Source organism: Bactrocera neohumeralis, chromosome 4, assembly GCF_024586455.1.
Source record: "Bactrocera neohumeralis isolate Rockhampton chromosome 4, APGP_CSIRO_Bneo_wtdbg2-racon-allhic-juicebox.fasta_v2, whole genome shotgun sequence".
NCBI classification, from domain to species: domain Eukaryota; kingdom Metazoa; phylum Arthropoda; class Insecta; order Diptera; family Tephritidae; genus Bactrocera; species Bactrocera neohumeralis.
The window spans coordinates 25,889,108-25,912,772 of record NC_065921.1 but is presented as its reverse complement, the minus strand read 5'-3'; the positions used below and the strand labels follow the sequence as shown (position 1 = coordinate 25,912,772).

Genomic DNA, 23,665 nt, shown 5'->3' with positions numbered 1-23,665 from the left:
GTAGACTGGGCTTAAAGCAGCATCCATTTTTTCCAAATTCAATATTTTAACTTCAAACTAACAAAAAAGATCGATCTTAAGAGCTCGACTACTTACGATTTTAATACAGAAGGTGCCGTTGTGTAATAAATATGATGTCAAGTGATATCGTTGAGTCCTATTCGAAGTACTTAAGGCATGCACTCGAATCTCAACAACTGCATGGAAGTACCGAGACAGAAGATTGCATAACAATATGACTACCTTTATTATGCAATTCTATGGAATGCCGGTTAAGCAGTGCTCACTAGCGAAATGTGCCAATTCATGAGCAAAGTGATTTTAAACAAACTCATACCATAAGTACTTCTATTCTATCATATCATTTCCTGAATTCCATTCTATCATATCATTTCCTGCATTCCATTAGGTTAGGTTAGGTTAATCTGGTAGGCCCGCGTTCGACGCAAATTTTAACAGACTCTGCGGCCTCACTATTGATACCTCCTCCAGTGCATCATACCGTGGGGACCCCAGATGCTTACAGCGTAGTTTTGCCAATGCGTGACAAGTACACAAGAGATGCTCCATTGTTTCCCTGGTGCCCTGCTCCAGACATTTCCTGCAGTTTTTTCGATCTGCTCATCATGTTCCTACAGTCTCTTCTATCGAGTGCCAATAGGAATTTTGTATACTATCGATATACCGTTTTGCACATAATTTTTGCGGTTTTGCACCCAGGTACGCATTGGGTTTTTATTTTCTTTACCATGCTTCTGTCGTGATCGTCATATAGACAATGTTGACCACTTTTTCGGATGTTAGCCGTATACAATTCTTAACAATCTCGTAGAGTAAAGTTGCTTACTTCTGGCAACACTTTCCACTGCTACCCGGCTTCCCAAGACACTTCTGACCGATAGGCATTAAGAGGTTACTGCCTTGATTACTGCTTGGCCGTTTGAGTCTAGAATTTCCTGCAGGTGCATTAGAGATCCGCGGCTTTCGCAAAGGCAAAGACCTCAGCTTGAAATGCCTTTTACCTAACTCTGGACAGTATATATTTTATAAAGAAAAGTTAATTAGATTCACATTCAACAGGAGCTTATTTACTATTTTATTGCCTGAAGACGGGTATATTAAGTTTGCTACGAGGTTTGTACAAATGTTGGCCGTCTACTACGTGCAAATCTTGGCTACTTCTCAGATAGTGCGTTCTTTGAATCCAATTTTCGATGACTAATTCGAACATTTCGACTGGTAACTGGCGAACGACACGCGTGATTTTTTGCTTCAAGGCCTGAATCGAAACGGGATTGTCCGCATAGGCTTTAGACTTTACATATCCTCACAGAAAAATGTTTAACGGTGTGATATCACACCATCTTGTTGGTCAATCGACCGGCCCAATACGTGAAATTATCTGCTCACCGAAATGTTCTCTCAATAAACCCATTGATTGCTGCAATGTGTGGGAAATGGCGCGGTCTTGTTGGAACCAAATGACGCCGAGACTACGAGCTTCAATTTCCGGCATTAAATAGTCGGTTATCATGGTGCGATAACGGGTGCCATTGATGGTTACTTTCTCACCGCCATCATTTTTGAACGATTTGATGATTCCACCGGGACACAAAACACACCAAACCGCTCTTTTTCTAAATGGAATGGCAGATCTTGAATCTCTTGCGGCTCGAAAACGTCGGATCTTCTTAAAACTTTCAAAAGCCCATAGAGCGAAGCGATGTCACTTGGGAAGATCGAGAGGCTTCACTTCTTCCAAAGCTATAATGTGTACGCTTTCAATCTAAGATCTCGATGTAAAATACGTTAAGTCGTTTATTTTCAATTATAGATTCGGTGCGACCGAAGTTAACGCTTTTTAAATGGATTAAACAGCTAGGGTTCATGTGCCGCGAATTATCACTAAGATGGCACATGAGGTCTTTATAGTTCGACTGAGTAGTTCAAGTCGAAAATTTTACAGTTCGCTAAAGGGTATAAAAAGCGAAAATTCTCTCATCTCCAAACTGTAAAATCGTCTTCAAAGCTCGACTGCAGGGCGGTATTTAACGGTATTACCAACAAATCTCAATTTGAGCTGCAATCGATTTTCCATGCAATTTGCACTTCACCAATGCAATTACGTATAATTTCATTGCAATCTCAGCGTATTTACTACGAAAACACTGCAAAAGCTACAAAACTCCAAGCTTCAAACTCGCCAAACATAGCTATTACCAGCTCAAACTTTTCGCCAACGAGTTATAATCAAAAATTTCACCTAATCATACATATCTACATGTGTATGTGTATTGTTTATGTGCCGAATGCAAATTTCGCAATTACCAAATTACCCAGCTGACCTATGCCCCATCCGCTCACATCTAATATTCTACGAAATACTCTCAGCGCCGCAAAATGAAAAGTTCGTGGTGGCTTCCGCCCTCAGGACTGCATTTGACCTGCTATTTAAGTAAATTCAACACTTAACAACAGCATAAAGTACCCTTAAGGGTTGTGGGTTGTCCAAAATTCGGTATAACCTACAATATCTACACACATACATACATATACACACACTCGATCCCGAAAGTCATAACTACAACGTAATTACACGAGAAAATTCATCATACAAGTGCTCATGGTGCGGTTATTTACGGCGCTTTTCCGCATATATACTCTAAGTAAGCGGGGTATATATGTATATGTATGTAATCCTGGACTCATATGAGTATCTGAGCGTATGTGCCCATTTGAGCACCCACATTTGGGAGCGCAAAATTCGGAAATTGCACTGCTAGTTACCCTGTAAAAAGCAGCAATGTGCCTATTTGCGCAAATATTTCTAAATACATACAGACACACATACGCACGACAGAAACACTTGTATGCATACAGACTTATTGATATATGTATGTAGTAATTTCCATGTGATTTTACCGCTCCATCTAATCTCTTTAGGGCAATTTTAAATTGTTGGGCCGCCCAAATAGTGGCATAGTAGCATTTATTACAGTTAAATTTAGTCACACATACATACTATACATACATGTATGTATGTTTATGTATATTTGCTAACTTGTAAAGTTATGTCTACAAACTAAATTATCAGCTCCATCTCTTGGGCGCTGTGTAGTTTACTACTGTTTTGTGTGGTTTATTATCCCCGGCGTATGCCAAGTAAATACTTTCGTACATGTGTACTGTATACACATACATATGTATGTATATATACATATGTACATACATATTTTTACAAGCAAATGTGGCATAAGCTATTGCCTTGGGCTCAGTAACATAACAGGTCAATTGAAAAGTACCCGACCTGATACATAGATGGCGCTACTAGAATTGAATCCATATGACTTTTAGTTAGCCCTAACCTTCAAAAGTCGCGTGTATAAATTTGACAGCTGTCAGGTCATCAGTTTGTGTGTTATATCATTTTGATTGAAGAAACTTTTTGTATTGTAAAAAAATGGTTAAAAAGGAATTTCGCGTGTTGATAAAATATTGACTTTTGAAAGGAACAAATACAGTTAAAGCAAAAACTTGACCTAATAACAAATTTCCGGACACTACCCCATTAAAATCAACCATCAATGATTCTTAAGTTAAGTTTAGACGTGATGAAATGTGTACCGAAGACGGTGAACACAGTGCACGCGTAAAAGAGCTTGTTACCGCCGAAAACACCAAAAAAGTCTACAAAATAAATTTGAATGGCCGTAAACTGAAATTGTTCGAAATAGCAGGCACTCTGAAGATGTCAACTAAACGTATACATCATAAGATTCACGACTATTTGGGTATAAGAAAGCTCTGTGCAAAGTGGGTGTCGCGCAAACTCACTTTTGACCAAAAACAACGACGAATCGATGTTTCGGAGCAGTGTTTGGAAGCGTTTAAGCGTAATAAACCCGAGTGTTTACGTTGATACGTGACAATGAATGAAACATGGCTCCGTCATTTCGCTCCGAAGTCCAAGCGTTAGTCATCCGAGTGGACTGCACTCGATGAACCCACTCCAAAGCGTCGAAAAGCTCAACAGTCGGATGACAAGATTATGTCGTCTGTATTTCAGAATACGCATGAATAATTTCATTATCTTGAAAAAGGAAGAACCATCAACAGCGACTATTATGTAGCATTTTGGACCGTTTGAGAGTCGAAATCGTCGAAAAAACGACCACAATTGCAGAAAAGGAAGGTGTTGTTTCACCAAGGCCATGCAACGTGTCACAAGTCAATGAAAACCATGAAAAAATCAATGAATTGGGCTTCGAATTGCTTCCGCATCCACCGTATTCTCCAGATATTGGCTTTCAGCGGCAATTTCCTGTTCTCTGATCTCAAAAGAATGCTCGGTAGCAAGAAATTGTTTTCGTATAAAAAGAGGAACGCCGTAACTGAGGCTTGTTTGATCACCCTTGAAAGGAACTACATATGTACATATGTATGTTGAATAAAAAAAAAACAATTTCGCCATAAAAATATGTTTTACTATGGTAGGCCGGGGACTTTTCAATTGACCTGTTATAATTTCGTCAATTTAATGGACGTTCTGTTGTGTAAAACTTTCAACCGCATTCGTTGTGCTTATCTTTGAGAATTTAAATAAACTTCAAATTTTAAATTCTTGAGTATTTTGAACCATTTTTGAAGCGGATGGTGACTGGCGACGAAAAATGGATCAAATACGACAATATCAAGCAAAAACGGTCGTGGTCGAAAGCCGGTGAATCGTCCCAAACAGTGGCCAAGCCGGGATTGACGGCCAGGAAGGTTTTGCTGTGTGTTTGGTGAGATTGGAAGGGAATCATCCACTATGAGCTGCTCCCATATAGCCAGACGCTTAATTCTACCATCTACTGCGAACAGCTGGACCGCTTGAAGCAGGCGATCGACCAGAAGCGTCCAGAATTGGCCAACAGGAAGTGTGTAGTGTACCACCAGGACAACGCCAAAGCACACACTTCGTTGATGACTCGTCAGAAGCCACGGGAGCTCGGATGGGAGGTTTTATCGCATCCACCATATAGTCCGGACATAGCGCCAAGTGATTACCACCTGTTCCTGTCCATGGCGAACGCCCTTGTTGGTGTAAAGTTGAACTCAAAAGAGGCTTGTGAAAAGTGGCTGTCCGAGTTCTTCGCAAATAAGATGGGGGGCGGAAGGGAGATATTTGACAACCTAATATTACGGATATGATATTAATACCAAGATCTATACTAATTCCATTCATGTTCAGCGGTAAACCATCAATATAATAGGGGTGCATAATATGACTACACTTTTTTGAAAATGAGGTGGTTTAACACCATTGGACATATGGGATTGTTTAAAATCACAGGTCTATTGCAACAAAGCCAGAATCACGCGTGTCTTAAAGCAGGTGATTTAACGTTGCATTGACAAAACGCAGCCACATTTACCTGTATGCTGAATAGTCATAGAAAATTTCGACAACGAGTGCGCATGTGTTTTGAAAAGCTACCAAACTCAATTGCCCGATGTGTTATTCCATAAATAACCTTCTCCTATGTACTTTATAATTCAATAAACAAATTACAATGGAAAATCTAAACACTGATTGCAATGTTGCGTTAATTTTGAGGAGTTAAGTCAATCAGTTTGAAAATCCTGATATTAGTGTATATAAGGAGCTTGGCAAGTTTTCCAGAAAAAATCATATGCGTTTTAAAGTTGCATTCCGTAGGAAGTATGCGTGAAGTCCCATGCAAATTGGAGTGAATATGACTTGGTGTCAGAGCCACTTTTTAAAGTTTTCAAACCACAGGTGACCCTCATTAATGCTATTTATTGTGTCATAATTTGCGTCTTTGTTATGGCGACAAAACTCAAAACAGTTTCTTTCAAATCTCACCGTTGGTGGGAGACAAAAAAGATTGAGGGAGAATTCATTCATTCTAACTTCTATTCGGGTTTTCTTCTCCTTTTATGCAATTTTTATACCCTGAACAGGGTATATTAAGTTTGTCACGAAGTTTGTAACACCCAGAAAGAATTGTCGGAGACCCTATAAAGTATATATATAAATGATCAGTATGTCGAGCTGAATCGATTTAGCCATGTCCGTCTGTCTGTCTGTCTGTCTGTCCGTCTGTCTGTATATATACGAACTAGTCCCTCAGTTTTTAAGATATCGTTTTGAAATTTGGCAAACGTCATTTTCTCTTCAAGAAGCTGCTTATTTGTCGGAACGGCCGATATCGGACCACTATAACATATAGCTGCCATACAAACTGAATCAAATGCTTGTATGGAAAACTTTCACATTTGACAATGTATATTCACGAAATTTGGTAAATGTTATTTTCTAAGGCAACAATGTAATTTCCGAAGAAATTGTTCAGATCGGTTTACTATAGCATATAGTTGCCATACAAACTGAACGATCGGAATCAAGTTCTTGTATGGACAACTTTCACATTTGACAAGATACATATATTCACGAAATTTGGTATACATACATATGTTATTTTTTAAGGCAACAAAGTAATCTCTAAAAAACTTGTTTAGAACGGATTACTATAGCATATAGCTTCCATACAAACTGAATACATAGTTACTAACATAAATGCACCTGTGAAGGGTATTTAGCTTCGGTGCAACCGAAGTTAACGTTTTTTCTTGTTAAATTTAATTTAGCTAATTAAATGTATGTGTATATGTGTATGTTTGTATATAGTATGGTATCACATGACATGGTGTTGTCCTTAATTGTACAATATACATACATACATATGTGCACACATTTGTAATGCCCAAATGTTAATGGTGATCCATTTCGAGGTTCCCTACTTTTTTTACAGAAAAAACACAGAAACTTCAAATTTAATGGGAAATGTTTATTATCATTCGAATGAACATTCTTTGGCATTTACTTTTTGAAGATTACCTCTTTCAAATGTTGGCCGCGGCTACGTCTCAGATGGTCCATACGTTGAGTCCAATTTTCGATGACTCTTTCGAGCATTTTCACTCATGCAATTGAGCCAATTGTCGAAGGACTTTTGCAGTTTCGATTAAAGTATTTCCAAAACATGCCTTTTGAACGCATTAACCCCCTATTCAGGCGTCGAAAAACGTTGACCTTTTATTTTATTTTTTACGAACGGTGTCAAGTCAAAACTATACTATGACTCGTCAAATCAATGTTTTGAGTGCTGGAAAATGCAATTATTTTAGTCGATTTCTGAAAGTTTTCTTGGTAAAGAGTGATCGTTGATTTTCTTAATTTTTTTTTAAATACAAATGGCAAACTGGTTGTTTAACAGTCCGCATTTACTGTTCTAGGTTGTTCCTGTGATATAGTTGCGACATGTTCAATTTTTTCCAAATTTCCAATTTTTTTTACTTGAAAGTGTTTCGTGCACGAACAATTTTAATTGGATTCGATCATTTTGAAAGACCAACAGTCAACTGCCGTTTACTATCGGGATCATATGTACAATATGTATAAACGCATGATTATTCACCAGTCATGATGTCATAAACGTGTTTCGAAGCACCGCTATCGTTTTTTTTTTTTTTTGTTTGTTTGCTTGTACGTTTCTCTCGACCAATCGAGTCTTTTTTGAGCGTTTGACAAATTCCCACACAATTTTCCAACGCGAAAAAAAAAATTTTTACAGTCAAATGTTCATGCCATATCCAATGTATGCTGGTCACACTAATGCCTATAGTTTTGCCAATCTCACGTTTGGTCACATTACTATATTGGAATATCAGTTTACGCATATCATCAATAGTTTCTGGAACAACAACTTATTTTGAACGATCTTTACAAAATTCGCCTTGGTGTGATCCACGACCTCGATTCAATTTACCATACCATCGATAAGCACTGGCTCTTGGAGCTTCATCGCCAAAAACTTAGTTAATCGTTGCCCTCTTGCTGAGTTAATCCACTTCGAAAGTTTTAAAAATAATATCGCAAAAATGTTCACGAATTATTTCCATTTTGTGGCCGAGATGAATATTTTAAGGGACTGTAAACAAGACACATAGCTCTCGTTCTGAGTTTATATACAAAAATGTCAAACTTTACGTTTAACTTGTGAGTTGCTACAGTCAGATTGCCAAATCATAAAATATAGAATGCAGCCCTCGTAGCGGTCACAGGTATGTGTGAAACACACGTATATATGTATATATGTATACTCGGAGCTCGCTCAGAGAGTGTCAGCCGACAATGGACTGCCGCTCACAGCTGTATACTATAATTTATCTAAGAATTTGTAACGGACCACACTTGATTTGCTTCATAATATCACTTTGAGCGTGTCGATTCTCTTATCGCGAATTTTACACTTGGTGATACATTTTATAACAGCTTCGATTAAAATTTCACCACAAATGCACATACATACACACATACATGTAGTGGGATGGAAATTGCCGGTTGTTAATCAAAACATATGTTAATCAACAAAATCTAGCGAGGAAACCCAGTAAACAAATGTATGAGAAACAGTGTGACCACTTGAGAAAATCTTTCGACTACCAAAGGCCTACCAAAAACTTGCTGGAAAAAGTTTTTCATACAGAAACTTGATTCCGATTGTACAGTTTGAATGGCAGCTTTATAATATAGTGGTGCGATATCGGTGGTTGCCAAATATGAGAAGCTTTTTGGTGATAAAAGGATCTGTGTAAAGTTTCCGGCCGATATCTCTAAAACTAAATGCCCAGTTCGCATATATACAGACGAACGGACAGACAGACAAACTTATCGATCTAAACGGTGTTAGCTCTCTGAAATAACAGCGCTTGACCTCATAAAATTCCGGTCAATTACAGTGCGTAGAACCGCCTGTTGTGGGAATTGCTACTCAGCCCGCCATGCTGATCAGTTATATAAATATTTTTTATAAGAGCTCGAACGTATCCTTCGGAATTTTAAAAAATTTCTGACAAACTTAATATACACTGTTGAGGGTATAAAAAATTTTTTATTATTCAACTTTATTGAATGCCGGCGCCAGTTTGTTTATTGGGTTAACGCAACTATCCGCACACTTGGAAAAACCTATACAGATATATATATATTTATACATAATATAAATATATATTTATACATAATATATCAATTTATGCGCGCTCGGTAATTCTTCGAGTGACATTGTATTAACGGAACCTTTAAATAGAACACTATTTGTAACAAACTCTCAGTTGTGTACAGTTCGTAAGAGTGAAAGCATCTTCTGAGTTTTAGCAAATCACAAGGTAAGAAAAGCAAATTCTAATATATAAATTAAATATAAAATTATGTGAATATAAATATTTTTCATAATTTCAGTCAGCATGGATTTCTACTACATCATCGAATCTGCGCCCTGTCGCTCTATTCTAATGCTCGCCCAATCATTGGGTGTTGAATTGAATCGCAAGATCTTAAGTTTGAAGAATGGTGAGCACTTGACACCCGAATTCCTGAAGATCAATCCGCAACATACCATTCCCACATTGGTGGACAATGGCCACTCGGTTTGGGAATCACGCGCCATACTCATTTACTTGGCCGAAGCATATGGCAAAGATGACTCGCTGTACCCGAAATGCCCCAAAAAGCGGGCTGTTGTCAACCAGCGTCTATTCTTCGACCTCAACTTGTATGGTTGCTTTGGCGATTACTACTATCCCGTCGCTAGAGATAAGCAAACGCCGGTGCCAGAGCGCTTGACCAAACTTGAGGGTCAATTGGAATTCTTAAACACATTCTTGGACGGGCAAACGTACGCCGCTAACGATAGTTTGTCGCTTGCCGACTTCACTTTGTTTGCCTCTGTCTCGACGTTTGTCGTGTGCGGTATTGATGTGAGCAAATACCCAAATATTGTCAGCTGGTTGGAGAACCTCAGCAAAACACTGCCCGGCGCAGACGAAAATCAAAAAGGTTGTGATTTAATGAAGGTATATTTTAAGTAGAGGTTTCAGCGGTCCAATCATGACTTGCGAGTTCCACAGTGATAAATATGGAACGCTTCAAGTTCAGTAATTAACATACATAAGTGCATATACTCGTACACATGCTACAGTAATTATTATAATCACAATCAATGTTTGCATTATCAGTTCATTTTATATAAATAAAGTTATGTTATCTTTTTAGTACAGCAGAATAACATGCAGTGTCTTGATAATTTAATTTAGTTAATGTAAGCACTTGTTGTATTTCATTATCATATTTCTAGCAGTGCTATTGAAAAGCGAAAAAAGTGGGTGTGTAGTAGGTGCATTCACACCCACATTTATCGTCTCTAACCTTTGTTTCAGTATAATGCCAATTTCTAGAGATGTGTGTACAATTATTATGTCTAGCAAAGAGCAAAGTTCGGGTATAACCGCACACTTCATACTCTTGCAACTTGCAAAGATTAAAGCCAGTACATAAGGCCTGTTAGTTATATGAGGTCTAGGACGGGGTTTCACCCGATTTTAGTCATTCTAAGAAGAAATTCACTGTTACAAGAAAAACACGCTCTCCCAATTTTATTAAGATAACTCACATATTGTTCGATATACTTATGTATGCGGTATAAAGTCAACCGGAAGTTCGAAAATTTTCATATGAGGTACATACATATATGGGGGGGCACAGGAAAGGATTCTCTCTGAGTTTCAATTGCATATCATATATATTGAATGATATTTTCGATCAAAAGTCAACTATAGGTACTTGGACTCCAGTATTCGGTACCCAGGGGCTTGAACGGTTTTTGTGGGATTTGAACAATTTTTGGTCATCAGGGATTACTTTAAGGTGCAAGGTTTTGTACTGTTATATTCATTACTTCTTGATTTGTGTACTGGAAAGTGAAAGAAGCAAGTGGAATTAAAAATTGTTTTATATGGCAAGTAGACGTGGTTGGGGTCGGATTTCAGAGGATTGCCACATACCAAATTTAGTTGGCATCGGTTGTGCGGGTCCTCAGATATGAGATGTTGCCACTTTTGCAAAATTGTTTGCCCACAGGCGCCCCTTGCTAATGCGATCCCCTGCGTCAAATTAGAGTTTATACATATATTATTTTAGTGCTTAGTTATGGCACTTTATAGGTTTTCCTTTAATTGCGTTTTGTGGGCGTGACAGAGGTCCGATTACGCTCATCTACGAACTCCGCCTTGCCAAAGAACCCGAATACCAAGTTTAGTCAGTCACCTGGATTTCAATTTTTTTTTTTTGAAGTTACCGGTATGCTTCAGCCGCCTATTGCTTTAACTGATCAGATCTCAAAATTACATATTAAATTTTTGTAAGAATATAGTAATAGCTTTTATACCCTTGCAACATATTGCTACAGAGTATTATAGTTTTGTTCACCTAACGGTTGTACGTATCACCTAAAACTAAACGAGATAGATATAGGGATATATAGTATATATAAATGATCAGGTTGACAGTCGAAATCCCGGTAACTATCTGTCTATCTAGGGTTACCATATCGGTCAGAGTTAAAATCAGTGCCGTTACATATGTACCCCCCTCCACCCCCTGCTGCTGGTTTACGTTGTTCGCTGTTTCAGCTATTAGGCGAAATGAAACTTTGCACGAGTAATATCTTTAGAGTATGTTACCTTATAGCCAAAATTGTCCAAATCCAAAACAAAAACTGTTCAAAGCCCTAGGTACTGAATAATTGGACCCCAGTACCTATAGTTGACTTTTTACAACTAATATCTGTCAATGTGTGAGATATAAGTATATATTTAATTCAATGAAAGTACTTCTCTGACAATAGTATGTCTGTATGTCAAAAATCGGTTGAACTGAACCAGTACTTCCCTTAGCCTTCAAATACCTAATATAAAGGGTTTTGAACTTCCGGATGACTTTGTATCGCATATATCGGCCAATATTTGAGTTATCTCAATGAAAATTACAGAGCGTGTTTCACTGATAACAGTGTATATTTGTACCTAAAATATAAGTAGATGAAATTCGGTGAAAACTCTATCTAGCCCCCATATAGCATGTTATATGTCCGAGTGACTTTTCTCAGTATGATTGGTAATGGCAGGGAAGTGAGGTACCTTAATGAATCTGAGGTTACCCTTTTATTAGTATGTGGCATACTACGAGTATGAATGTATTGGCAAAAATACACAAAACTTGGTCGCTACTACTCTCAACTCCCATATAGTACTACGTATTTATTTTATATATTCGATTTTCTAACAAACCTTTTGTCAAATATCTGCATGAGTTCCAAAGTAAACAGGACTTTTTGAATCTAGCGCCCCCTGGTGGCGTCATCTATATGTCGACTGGTGCGTTAGAATCTGCTATCTTTATCGATTGACCAGTGAGAATCTTCACAACATTTCATTGATTGAAAGTGAAATTATTGCGTTTTAAGTGGCAGTATGTTTGTGTTATCGGTGCGAAAATGAGCTTCGAACAAAGAGCCAACATCGAAACTGTGCGTGAATTCCTCAAAAATCAGCCGAAATCCTCATTGAAATTCATGGAAATGGAATTGAACATCTCCAAAACATCGATTTATCGCATTTTGACCGAATATTTGAGCTTACGAAAGGTGTGTGTACGGTTTGTTCCGCACAAATTGACTGACGACCAAAAATTGCTCAGAATCCAACATTCGAAGGACGATTATTTGACCAAAAATCACATTTTAACCATTAACCACTCCCCATATTCACCTGATATGGCACCGTGCGACTTCTTCCTTTTCGAAAAATGCATTTGCCCATGAAAGGAAAGCGTTATGCAGACGTAGAGGCCATTCAAAAGGCTTGCACCGTCATACTGGCGGCCATACCGGCCAACGAGCTAAAACACTCGTTCGACATGCTTTTGGACCGTGCAAAAAGCTGTATTGAAGCAGAAGGAGACTATTTTGTATAAAATAAATTGATTTTGCCGAAAAAACCATTTGTTCTGTTGTTTTGGTCCTGTTTAGTTTGGAACGCATCTTATATATATATATCCCAATCTTCTGGTTGACGTTTTGAACCTCAAGATACTTCCCTGGCTTTCATCCTTACATGTTACAAGAGTTCTGTTATACCCAAATTTAGAATTTTAAAAGAATTTAGATCTTCTTTAACTGTTTTTTGTTTATCTTATTTAAAAAAAAAAACTCTCTTTTCTCTTTACAGCATGAATCGTGTAATAAAATCGAAAGAACGGAAGCAAAAACAAACATGTCCAGGACACAAAACACTCCAGGTAAATTATAAACAATAAGTTATAAGTTTTAAAAGAGGTATTTTTTTTGGTAGTGTGGGTTTCAAGAAGAATTAAAGCGCATATAATTGAGTGAGCTGCCCGAGGCTGTTGTTTCTATTTCATTGGAAGTGGTTTTTACATGGCGGGTCCAAAACCCAGCTAGGCGAGGTGTTGAACAGACGCTGCAATTCAACTTCAGCGAACCCTTAAACCAAATATGTCCGAATGACTCGGATGAAGCTTCTTCTCTTTTAGTCACAGGTAGCTGAGTAGGCAATTGAAATGTAAAATCCTCTCTCAAGGCATACCGGCTGCGCTGACAAGTTTATGTTGTCCGGATAGAAGAGAACACTCCAGCTTTAAAAGTTTTCGATTCAGCACCCGCCGGTGGAAGCAGAGAAAGAGGGAGACCTCCACTCTGTTGGAGAGATCAGGTGGAGAAGGACCTAGCGGCACATTTGAAATCTCCAATTAGCGCCAAACAGCGAAAAGAACAAACTAGTGGCGCGTTGCTGAAAGTCACACATCTAAAAATAGCTCATGTACGATTACACCCAATTTAATCTATAATGTAGAACTTCAATAATTATAAATAACCGACCCAATAATATACTTTACGAAATTAGTTAGACACCGTAGGTTTATTATCATTTCAACGCATCAGAAATATTAATCGCCTCCAAATGAGTACCGACTTCAATCAACAAATTGTCGACTTGTTGATTGAAGATATTAAGCACTATCAGTCACACGCGTGCATCAACAATGAATAAAAAATTAGAATTAGAATAACAATAACTGTGCATTAACGGCTAGCAACTAGAGTCACTAAGTAGCCAATGACGTAAGTTTGCTGTTTAAATTCACAAGAATATTCCAAATCTATTGTGCCAGTTTAAGTAGGTGTTTAAAATAGAATAAATTTAAGAGTACAAAAAATTGTTGCATGTGAGGTAGAGCTAATGTTAGTTGATTCGAAATCAAGTGGTTCGATACTTCGTTGAATTGGTATAATCGCTTGCCATGCTGTTTAGATTGGATGACAAACGGTATATTTCATTTATACCAGTTGTTTGTTCGATTCCCCAATTTACAAAGTTTAACGAACTAAAAGCCTCTAATGAGAATGAAGATCTGTAAAATGGCAGTATGTCTTCAAATACCTTATATATCGGACATATCGTCAGTCTCCAGGTGCTGAAAATATACAGTTTTCTAGTATGCAAAGAATAGTTACCCTTATACCAGCCACAGTTATAAATGCTTTTCCTCGATTGAAATTTATAACAGTAAATGGCTCTACCCAGTCCTCAAGAAGACAGATAACATAATCTGAAGCAAGTAGATTAAGCCCTATAAATACCACTTAAAAATCTTAAATCTTTCATCGACTGCGGAAAAATGGATAAATCCCTACGGAGTATAACTTAAATGCGTTTAATACATATTAAACTCCATTCCGACAATTTTGATACTTCATATCAGCACAGTCTTTACAATGGCTTCGTAAACTCTGTCATCTTAAGATTGGATCTAGTAACAAAAAGCAAATGTGACTACTTTTCAGACATTTTTGAAATATTTTTGAGGGATGCTGTCAAGTTTCTTCTTCTTCTTTATTGGCGTAGACCATTTTTACGCGGTTATATCCGAGTTGACAAAAGCGCGCCAATCGTTCTTTTTTCCCACTGTTTGGCGCCAATTGGAGATTCCAAGTGTAGCCAGGTCCTTCTCCACCTGCCCTTTCCAACGGAGTAGAGGTCGTCCTCTTCCAATGCTTCTCCCCGGCGGGTACTGCGTCGAATACTTTCAGAGCTGGAGCGTTTTCATCCATTCGGGCGACATGACCGTTATCTCTTAATTCGCTAAACTATGTCAATGTGGTCTTATAACCCATACCGCTCATCATTCAATCTTATACCGTATTGCCTTTGCCAACGCGCAAAGGACCATAAATCTTTCGCAGAACCTTTCTCTCGATAACTCGTAACGTCGATTCATCAGATCTTGTCATCATCCATGCCTCTGCACCATATAGTAGGACGGGAATAAGGAATTTATTCGTCGAGAGAGGACTTTACTTCTTAATTGCATACTCTGTCATAAGTAGCACCTGTTGGCAAGAGTTATTCTGCGTTGTTTCCACGATAGACGAAATTATCTACGACTTCGAAGTTATGACTGTCAAAAGTGAAGTGGGGCCAAGTCGCGAGAGCGACGACTGTTTGTTTGATGACAGGAAATATTTTCTCTTGCCCTCGTTCACTGCCAGACCCATTTCCTTCGCTTTGGAGGATGGAGCCATGTGTAGAAGTTCGCATAAGTGAGGAAAGGGATGACGGTGACTATGGGAACATTAAAGTCGAGAGCACTTAGAATTCAATATTGAATGAATCTTAATTAAAGACATTTGGCTGACTAAGCTTCTAAAATCCGGTTTTTTCAGTGTTTGAGAATTGGTTTTAGAACACATATACAAAAAATTATACCAATACCAATAGTTTTTTGAGTCATAATATGACAGCATTGACATATTTTATCAATATCAGTTCCGGCAGAGGTTTCGCTGTGCTCTTCAATTATTAAAGCTTTCAAAGCCAGTTTGGTTAGGTCAAGATAGCCTATTTAGGTCAAGATCGCCTATTCTTACTGTCCTGAAACTTTTAGGGTTTTTAGCCGTTTTCAGTTTTAAAACCCTTCCTTTCTTTTTATTTCTCTTCAGACCCGCATCACCCACCAAGAGACACTCCTACGTTCCATGCAACAAGAGAATTACACGCTCAAACGCAGCATACGTCATTACGAACGTTGTCTGGACGATGTAATGCGCAAGGTAGTGGATGCCATTGTCGCAGAGGATATACTACGCGAAGAGGTCACCATGCTTAAGAATCGGGTACGCGATTTGGAAGCGCAAAATGCGGCGCTCTCAGCAAGTCCGGCAAAGGGACGTGACGAAGGCTACTGTACGATGAGCAGCGGACAACCGCAGCCATCGAATGGACATCTGGAAGATTTGCCGGAGGAGCCCGAACAATGGCTACTGCCGGCCGAACCGTGTTCGACTGAAATGGAAGACTGGAGCATGTCGCAAGAGGAGTTGCCTGTAGTGACGCTGGACGACGGACAGCAACTTATGCGCGGCGGACGTTTGTTGACCAATTTGAGGCGACAAAATGGTGAAAACGAGTGGATGTGGAATTCGAATGATTTTCTCACATCGACCACTGCGGAAACGGACTCGGAATCCGAGGCGATATCACAATTGCTGCAACAAAAGGTGAGTTTGATACACGTTGCGAGTCGCTCGATTCATGGTTTAATGTTTACTCATTTTTGCTTTTTCGCAGATTGTTTACTCCGAAGATGAAGACATTGCGCGCACCGAATTCACCAACGAGTTCTACAAACTTGTCGACATACGTTCGGCTTCGGCGCGCAGTCTCTTCTCCTACATCGAGGGCGAAACCGACGATGAGGACGACGACGACGAAGAAGACGAAACGTCTAGTTTGTCGAAGCGACGTATACGGCTGCGCAGTAAAATCGCATTAAATGGCAATCGACTGAAAGCGGCCAGCCCGACGCCAAGCGAGGCGGGACGCGCACAAGTGACCAGCTGTTCGTCCAGTGAATCGGACGAACAATCGCGTTGTACGACAACGCAACACGAACTGAACGGCAGCACTATCGAAGGCGGCATCGAAGAGGAAATGGACACACAATTGTGTGGCAACGAAAGCAGTGATATCGAAATCGAAGACTTGCAACTGGAAAACGAAACGTTGCACAAGCTAAACGAACAAGAATGCATTGAGGCGATTATACGCACGGAACTGCGTCGACCCAACACCAACAGCCCCGCGCTACCGATGGTCAAATCCAAATCGATGTTGCACAAAACCGAAAACGACTTGAACGGACTGCTGCGCAACGCGGCAAACACGAACGGCAACGACGCCAAGCCGCCGCGTGTGGTGCGCAGCGAAAGCGTGAACGGCGCAATCGTCGGCGGCAGCGGTAACGGTAGTGGCGGCGCGAGTCGCGGCGGCTCCGCCAGCGCGCACAAGTTGCAAGAACGTCTACAACAGCGGCCGGCCAACTCGTGGCGCAAAAGCAGCGGTTGGAAGCGCATACCAACAACACCGACCGGTTCGCCCACAGCGCCGTTGTCACCGAAAAAGGTGAGCAAGCAATTTGCTTAAAATGATGTTTAATAACTAATAATATTTATTTCTTTTTTTGTCTAAAATCTTAGGAAGTGAAAACGGAGATTGTGCGCAACTGTGTGAACGGCTTGCCGAAAATACCGCCGACGCGTATACCAACCAGCGTGCAACAACAATCGCCGCCATCGCCAAAGCAAAACCAAAACGCGCCAATGCAATTTGGCGATACACAAACGCAACAACAACAACAACAGCCAATACGAAAATCAAAAATTCCTCCACCGGTCCCCGTGCGTCGTTCTTATGCGAGCTAGCCAAGTGCGGTTGAGGGTATAAAATAAAGTAATAATAACAACAAACAAACAAAAACAATAAAAATGAAATTGAACCGTTATAGTATATCATGCCGTTACGGTTGAAGCGAAATCCACAAGTTAATTAATTTAAGCAAAATTTATATAAAAAAAGACTTATATGTGATATTTGAGCGAAGAAAGAGTACGCAAAAGTAGTTCTAAAAACAAAAACAATAAAAACAAATTGTTGTATAAACACGTAGTAGTAACAATGAAATAACACCAAAAGTGAAACTAACTGCCTACTCCACAAAAACTAAACAAAAACACTAACTAACAACAACAAATAATTGTAATAATTAATACCGTAATTTTGAAAAAAAAAATCATTTCAATATTATAAAAATTAAAATTATATGGTATTTCGGCGTAAAAAAATTCAATGCGAAATTCAAAAATTTTTTTTTTTCAACATCAAGTCAAAAATCGTACGCAAATCAAGAAATATAAAAATACACTGCCTGCAAATTGTCTGTACTACGAGTTTATAAAAAGCATATATTGTAGTTATCACTTTTTATATATGCATTTACATACAATATATACATATATTTATGTATGTATCTAAAATATTGAAATTAAGATAAGTGGTTTCCACTATTTTCACCACACTCCCTCGTTTTGTGGGGAGTGCTCACATTTGGTTGCAGAATAGCGAAAGCCAGCGTAGTTGTGACACATGCTTTCAACTCACCGACATACCTATCAGTTAATTCCGTTCTAATGTACAGTTTTTTCCTCGGTACAGGAATAAATGATGGTTTGTTGAGTGGCAGTTGACTCGTTGGTTATTTTCGAAACGAAATTACTCTTTAATGGGCATTGTACATACGAATAAATATATAATTTGTTAATGCATTTGGCGAAAGCTTTGCATTTATTAACAATTTGGATTTTTTTATAAATTTATAAATGCATAAATATATACAGCTGATGATAAATATATACATTGAGTGTTATGTGACCGAGTGTTGCCAGCTTTATTGAATACTAAAATATTTTAAAAGTAATTTAAACTCATTTTTTTTTTTCAAATAATTATTTTTTGTTATAAATATTTATCAAAAATAAAAAAAATATAAACTAAAATTAAAAAATATAAAATAAAATAAATAGAATATAAATTAAAAATATAACTAAAATCAATTAAAGCATTTTTATGTTTGAAAATGTATTTTGTAATATTTCTCTTGTTAAAATTTTCAAATTTATATTTTAATAACTTATAATTTTTGAGTCAATTTGATTAATAAATGTATGTAATGTAAAATTAATTTTTCATTTTGAAATATATATGTATATTGAAATATATACATACATATGTAGAATATAGTTACAAATTCATAAATATGTAAAAACTAAATATTTTCAAAAAATTTAAATTTGCTATTTTCTGATCTTTTGACTTAATTAAATTAATAAAAAAATATTTTCAAACTTATAAATACATAAATAGGTTAATAATTTTAAAAAGCTTTAAATTAAATTTGCATATTTCCATTTTTTTAACTGAATTAAATTAATAAAAAAATATTTTGATAAATTCAAATAACATAAACACATGAAAAACGTAATATTTACAAAAAAAATATTCAAAAACTTGAAATTAAATTAGCAAATTTTCAATTTTTTAACTTACTTGCATTAATAAAAAAATTTTGACTGAATTTCAAATACATAAATAGGTGAATAACTGAATGCTTTAAAAACATTCAAAAGTCTCAAATTAAACTTCTTAAATTCCAATTTTTTAACTTAATTAAATTAATAAAAAAATTTCAAATTTCAAAACTTAATACTTACAAAAAAGTCAAAAACTTAAAATTAAATTTGCAAAATTTTTAAAATGTTTAACTTAATTAATTTAATAAAAAAATGTTTTGAAAATTTCAAATACACAAACATATTAAAAACAATATACTTTCAAAAAGATCAAAAACTTTGAATTAAATGAGCAAATTTTAAATTTTTTAACTTAATTAATTTAAAAAATCTTATCAGAGTTTCAAATACATAAATACGTGTAAAACTAACAAGTTCTGAAAAACTTTTAATTAAATTAGCTAATTTCCAATTTTTAACTTAGTTCATTTAATAAAAAAATATTTTCAAAATTTCAAATGCGTTAGAATTTCAAAAATTTAAAATAAAAAAAAAAAACAAAAACTTAAAAATAATTTCCCATTCAATTCAAAAAAAAAAAAATTTCTAAATTTCAAAACTTGAAATAAAATTTGTTATTTACAATTTTCAAAAAAGTTCTAAAATTTAAAGCTAAAATTAAATTTGCAAATTTTCAATTTTTCAATAAGAAAAAGTTAAAAAAGTAGAGAAATGTAATTTAAAATATTATTTTTAAATTAATATTTAATTAATTTGTTTTTTATATTTAAGTTAATATTTATTTGAAAATATATATTTTTTTGCAAATATTCTATTTACACCTCATATTTTTCTAATTCTATGCCTTAAAAAATTAAAAACTACAATAAATATTTTTAAAATATATTTTTTTTATTTAAAATTACACAAAAAATCAAATATTTAATGGCAACACTTAGTCAAGTAACACTCATTATTTATTCTATGTAGAACACTAAAAATTAACACATACATAAATTCAAAGCATGTAATTTTTGTAAAATATTAATTTGAATAAGTGAAGCTAATTATGGTAATCTGACTTTTTAGGGATTCTGAAATAATTTAAAACATTAATGAGAGAAATATAAATTTTTTGTTTTTGTATAAAATAATTAATATAAAATATAAATATTTCGAAATAATTAATATACACTTTTTGTGTACAAAATAATTACTATTTATTTATATAATTAATTACAAAATAATATTATTGGTGATAAAGGAAAAATTAAACTGAGCGATTTGCTATAATTTTTCAAACTAAAAATTGCAAAAAAAATTGTCTTTGTCTAAAGTAAAGATTTTTTAAATGAAAGGTGTATATATTTACATTTGATTTGTGTGAAAATTTTTCAACAAATAATTGTTTATGGCTTTGTTGCAGTTAAAATTAATTGACTATTATTTTTTTGTATTATAATCAAACATTATTTAAAGCAGTTATGGAAAAATATAATATAAATTGTTTATAACGGCGTATTCACAATAATTTGAACTGATATTAACGGCTTTATAAAATAATATTTCCATTAGTTTGTAGCAGTAAAGCCTTAAAAACAAATTTTCTTTTGACAAATGTCAAAAATATTAGTTTGTGAACCAAGGAACGGAGGGTGTAAAGTATGTAGCTGAACGAATGATAAAAAATCTTATGTCACATCATGTAAACTATTAAAGTTAAGTAGTCTTCCGCACAAAATTAAACAGAAATAGTAAAAAAGTAAACAGAAATCATAAAATAACTAAAATAAATATAAAATAACGTTTAGACAAAGAAATCAATAAAACAAACTCTAAACATAGCAGTTATGTAGTAGTCAATAAATATAGTAAACAACAACAACTTTTTATAAAACGTATAACAATTTGTAAGCGATAGCAAACGAACAGACGAACTAAAATTTGACGATAAAACCAATAGAGTAGCGTAAAAGATATATAAACTCAAGTCAGCAAACAATAAACTAAATTTATAACAAATTAAAAACAATAACAAATAGTATTGCAATAGCAAATAAGCAAGTTAGCATAAAAATATATTGTTATAACGGTTTCTACATAATAATTAAAACATATATTCCATGCAAATTGTTAGCGGTACACCTTCAACGTACTTGTGCGTATTTAAAAATAAAAAAATAAAACTGAAAAGTAATATACCAACTAAAGATAATGCGAATTTGTAGCGTGTAGTGTGAAAGTGGCGAATTTTTTGTAAACTATACACACCACTGCCAACTGAACGTTGCATTTTCGGCATTTCACGATAGACAATTTGGAAAGAATCCTACTTATGATGCAATTGACAACAATATATTAGTAAACAATAACAATACAAGTGCATAAGTATTACATACATACATCTACTACAGCATACACACATGCATAAGTATGTAGTGTGGTAATGATTAAATATTTACAAGCATATAATAGTTAAGTATTTGAAGAGCTAAGTAACGCCGAATGAAACCACAAATTAACACTAACTACAAACAAAATTAAGTAAGCCAACAACTACTTATTTACCTACAGTACAGCATACACATACATACATATGTAAACATGTATGTAGATCAAGTTATTTAACGCAGTTTATTCCCTCTTTCCTCCTTCTTGGTAGCGTAGTCAGTACAAAATGTTAAACACTAAACACTACTAAATTACTATGCTTAATTACATTTTAGACAAACTACTTACTGTCAGTCTAAAGTTTGTATGGTTTAATAAACACTACTACATATATTATAAAAATTATATATATATATTCGTATTTGTATATTTTAGTGTATTAGCGACGTTAAAGATCTTAGATTTAGTATGTAAACTGTAATATATTATATACTATTTAGCGATCACATATGTATAAGTATATATATTTAGGTTTTTCTCTGTGTAGTTAGTTGCTAAAAGTTTACCTACTATTTACTACATACTTGTATACTATTAAATACTACTATGTATTTTCTGTTAAAACATATTTTTATTTTTATTTAAAATGTCTATTAGATATTTATTTAAAAGAAAACTATAAACATAACACTTATGATGAATGAAATTAATACATACAAATAAATACATACACTGAATGAAAATCGAACGAAAAAATAAAATTAATAATATTAAATTTAATAATTGTTGTAGTTTTATTAATTGATACACTGAGGTAAGATTAATAAGGTCACTTAATAACGAAAGTTTAAGTGATTGATAGTCTGAGGAAAAATTAACAGGCGTTTTAATATCAAAGTTATCGAAAAACACACGCATACATATCCCGGAGGCGCTAAAGGATTACTACGTTTTAGACATTCACTCCAAATAATTTATGGTGTGTACATTGAGAACAAAAAAACAATTCATTAGTCTGCAATAGTATGTATTTAAATTCAATTTGGTAAGCGCACACGCAAGCAATTTATCACGCAATTTTATTATTGCAACATGTTCATGTTAACTACAAACAAAAAAATTATTATCTCTCATACTTTTACCAACGACACACAAATTTTAAAAGCAAATTTAATATTTTTTCTACACAACGGCTGGAATCACAGCTGTTTGCATTAATCAGTTTGGAACAACATAGCAATTTGGAACGGAACCCGCATAAGTGGTTGGCAACGCAGAAAGTAGCGGGATAGTTTGTTTACAAATAGTAAAATGTCAATGAATGTGTAAACACCAGTGAAAAGTGCAGGTTGTTAAATTTTCAATTTAAAAGCGTAAAAGTGTTATTTTTATTATTTTAAAGAGTAATTACAAGTGAAAAAGTATGCTTCGCAAAGTGTATATGCAGCATGGTCTGAAGAAAAAGCATTAAGTTAAATAATCAATGTGCAAAGTGAAAAGGCCAAAAGCGATCGCAGCCGAATAAAAAAATTTGCTAAATTATCAATTCAAAAGTGTAAAAGTATTAAAGTGTTTTTCCTCTTTTAAAGAAGAATAGCACATAAATAGTGCGCTTCGAAAAGTGTATATGAAGTTTTGTGTGAAAAAAAGTATTAAATTAAATTCATTAATAAATCTGCAAAATGAGAGTGTCAAATGTGAAAGCAGGCACTTGCATCGAAAGTAAATCAGTATTAAGAGAAAAAGTTTGCCAATAAAATCGTTTAATGGAAATTAGAACAATTAGTGAGTTTCGAATAAATGGAATTTCACAATTTCTAAATACCAATTCAGTTGCTGTCATTGATTTAAGAAATTACATTTTTGGCTCACGATAAAAGTTAAATTTGCTGTGCCATTATTTTTAGCAACGGATATGGTCTGGTTTCAATATCGGAAATGGCAAA

The 23,665-nt window shown here is 35.3% G+C and overlaps 2 protein-coding genes across 4 annotated transcripts in view; both read left to right on the top strand.

The window, feature by feature from the left end:
- The window catches only part of LOC126756473 (uncharacterized), a 179,635-nt gene extending 160,749 nt beyond the window's left edge, over positions 1–18,886 (top strand). For all 3 annotated transcript variants that reach the window (XM_050469544.1, XM_050469543.1, XM_050469545.1), the window contains 4 exons: positions 13,132–13,201; positions 15,924–16,481; positions 16,552–17,385; positions 17,460–18,886. In XM_050469544.1, the coding sequence (XP_050325501.1) occupies positions 13,132–13,201; positions 15,924–16,481; positions 16,552–17,385; positions 17,460–17,684 (1,687 nt within the window). In that variant the 3' untranslated portion in view covers positions 17,685–18,886. The remainder of the gene's footprint in view (positions 1–13,131; positions 13,202–15,923; positions 16,482–16,551; positions 17,386–17,459) is intronic.
- LOC126756481 (glutathione S-transferase 1-1-like) lies at positions 9,122–10,133 on the top strand. The gene is made up of 2 exons (XM_050469556.1): positions 9,122–9,234; positions 9,308–10,133. The coding sequence occupies exon 2, from the start codon at positions 9,313–9,315 to the stop codon at positions 9,934–9,936; it is 624 nt and encodes a 207-aa protein (XP_050325513.1). The 5' UTR covers positions 9,122–9,234; positions 9,308–9,312; the 3' UTR covers positions 9,937–10,133.
- Positions 18,887–23,665: the final 4,779 nt, after the last annotated feature.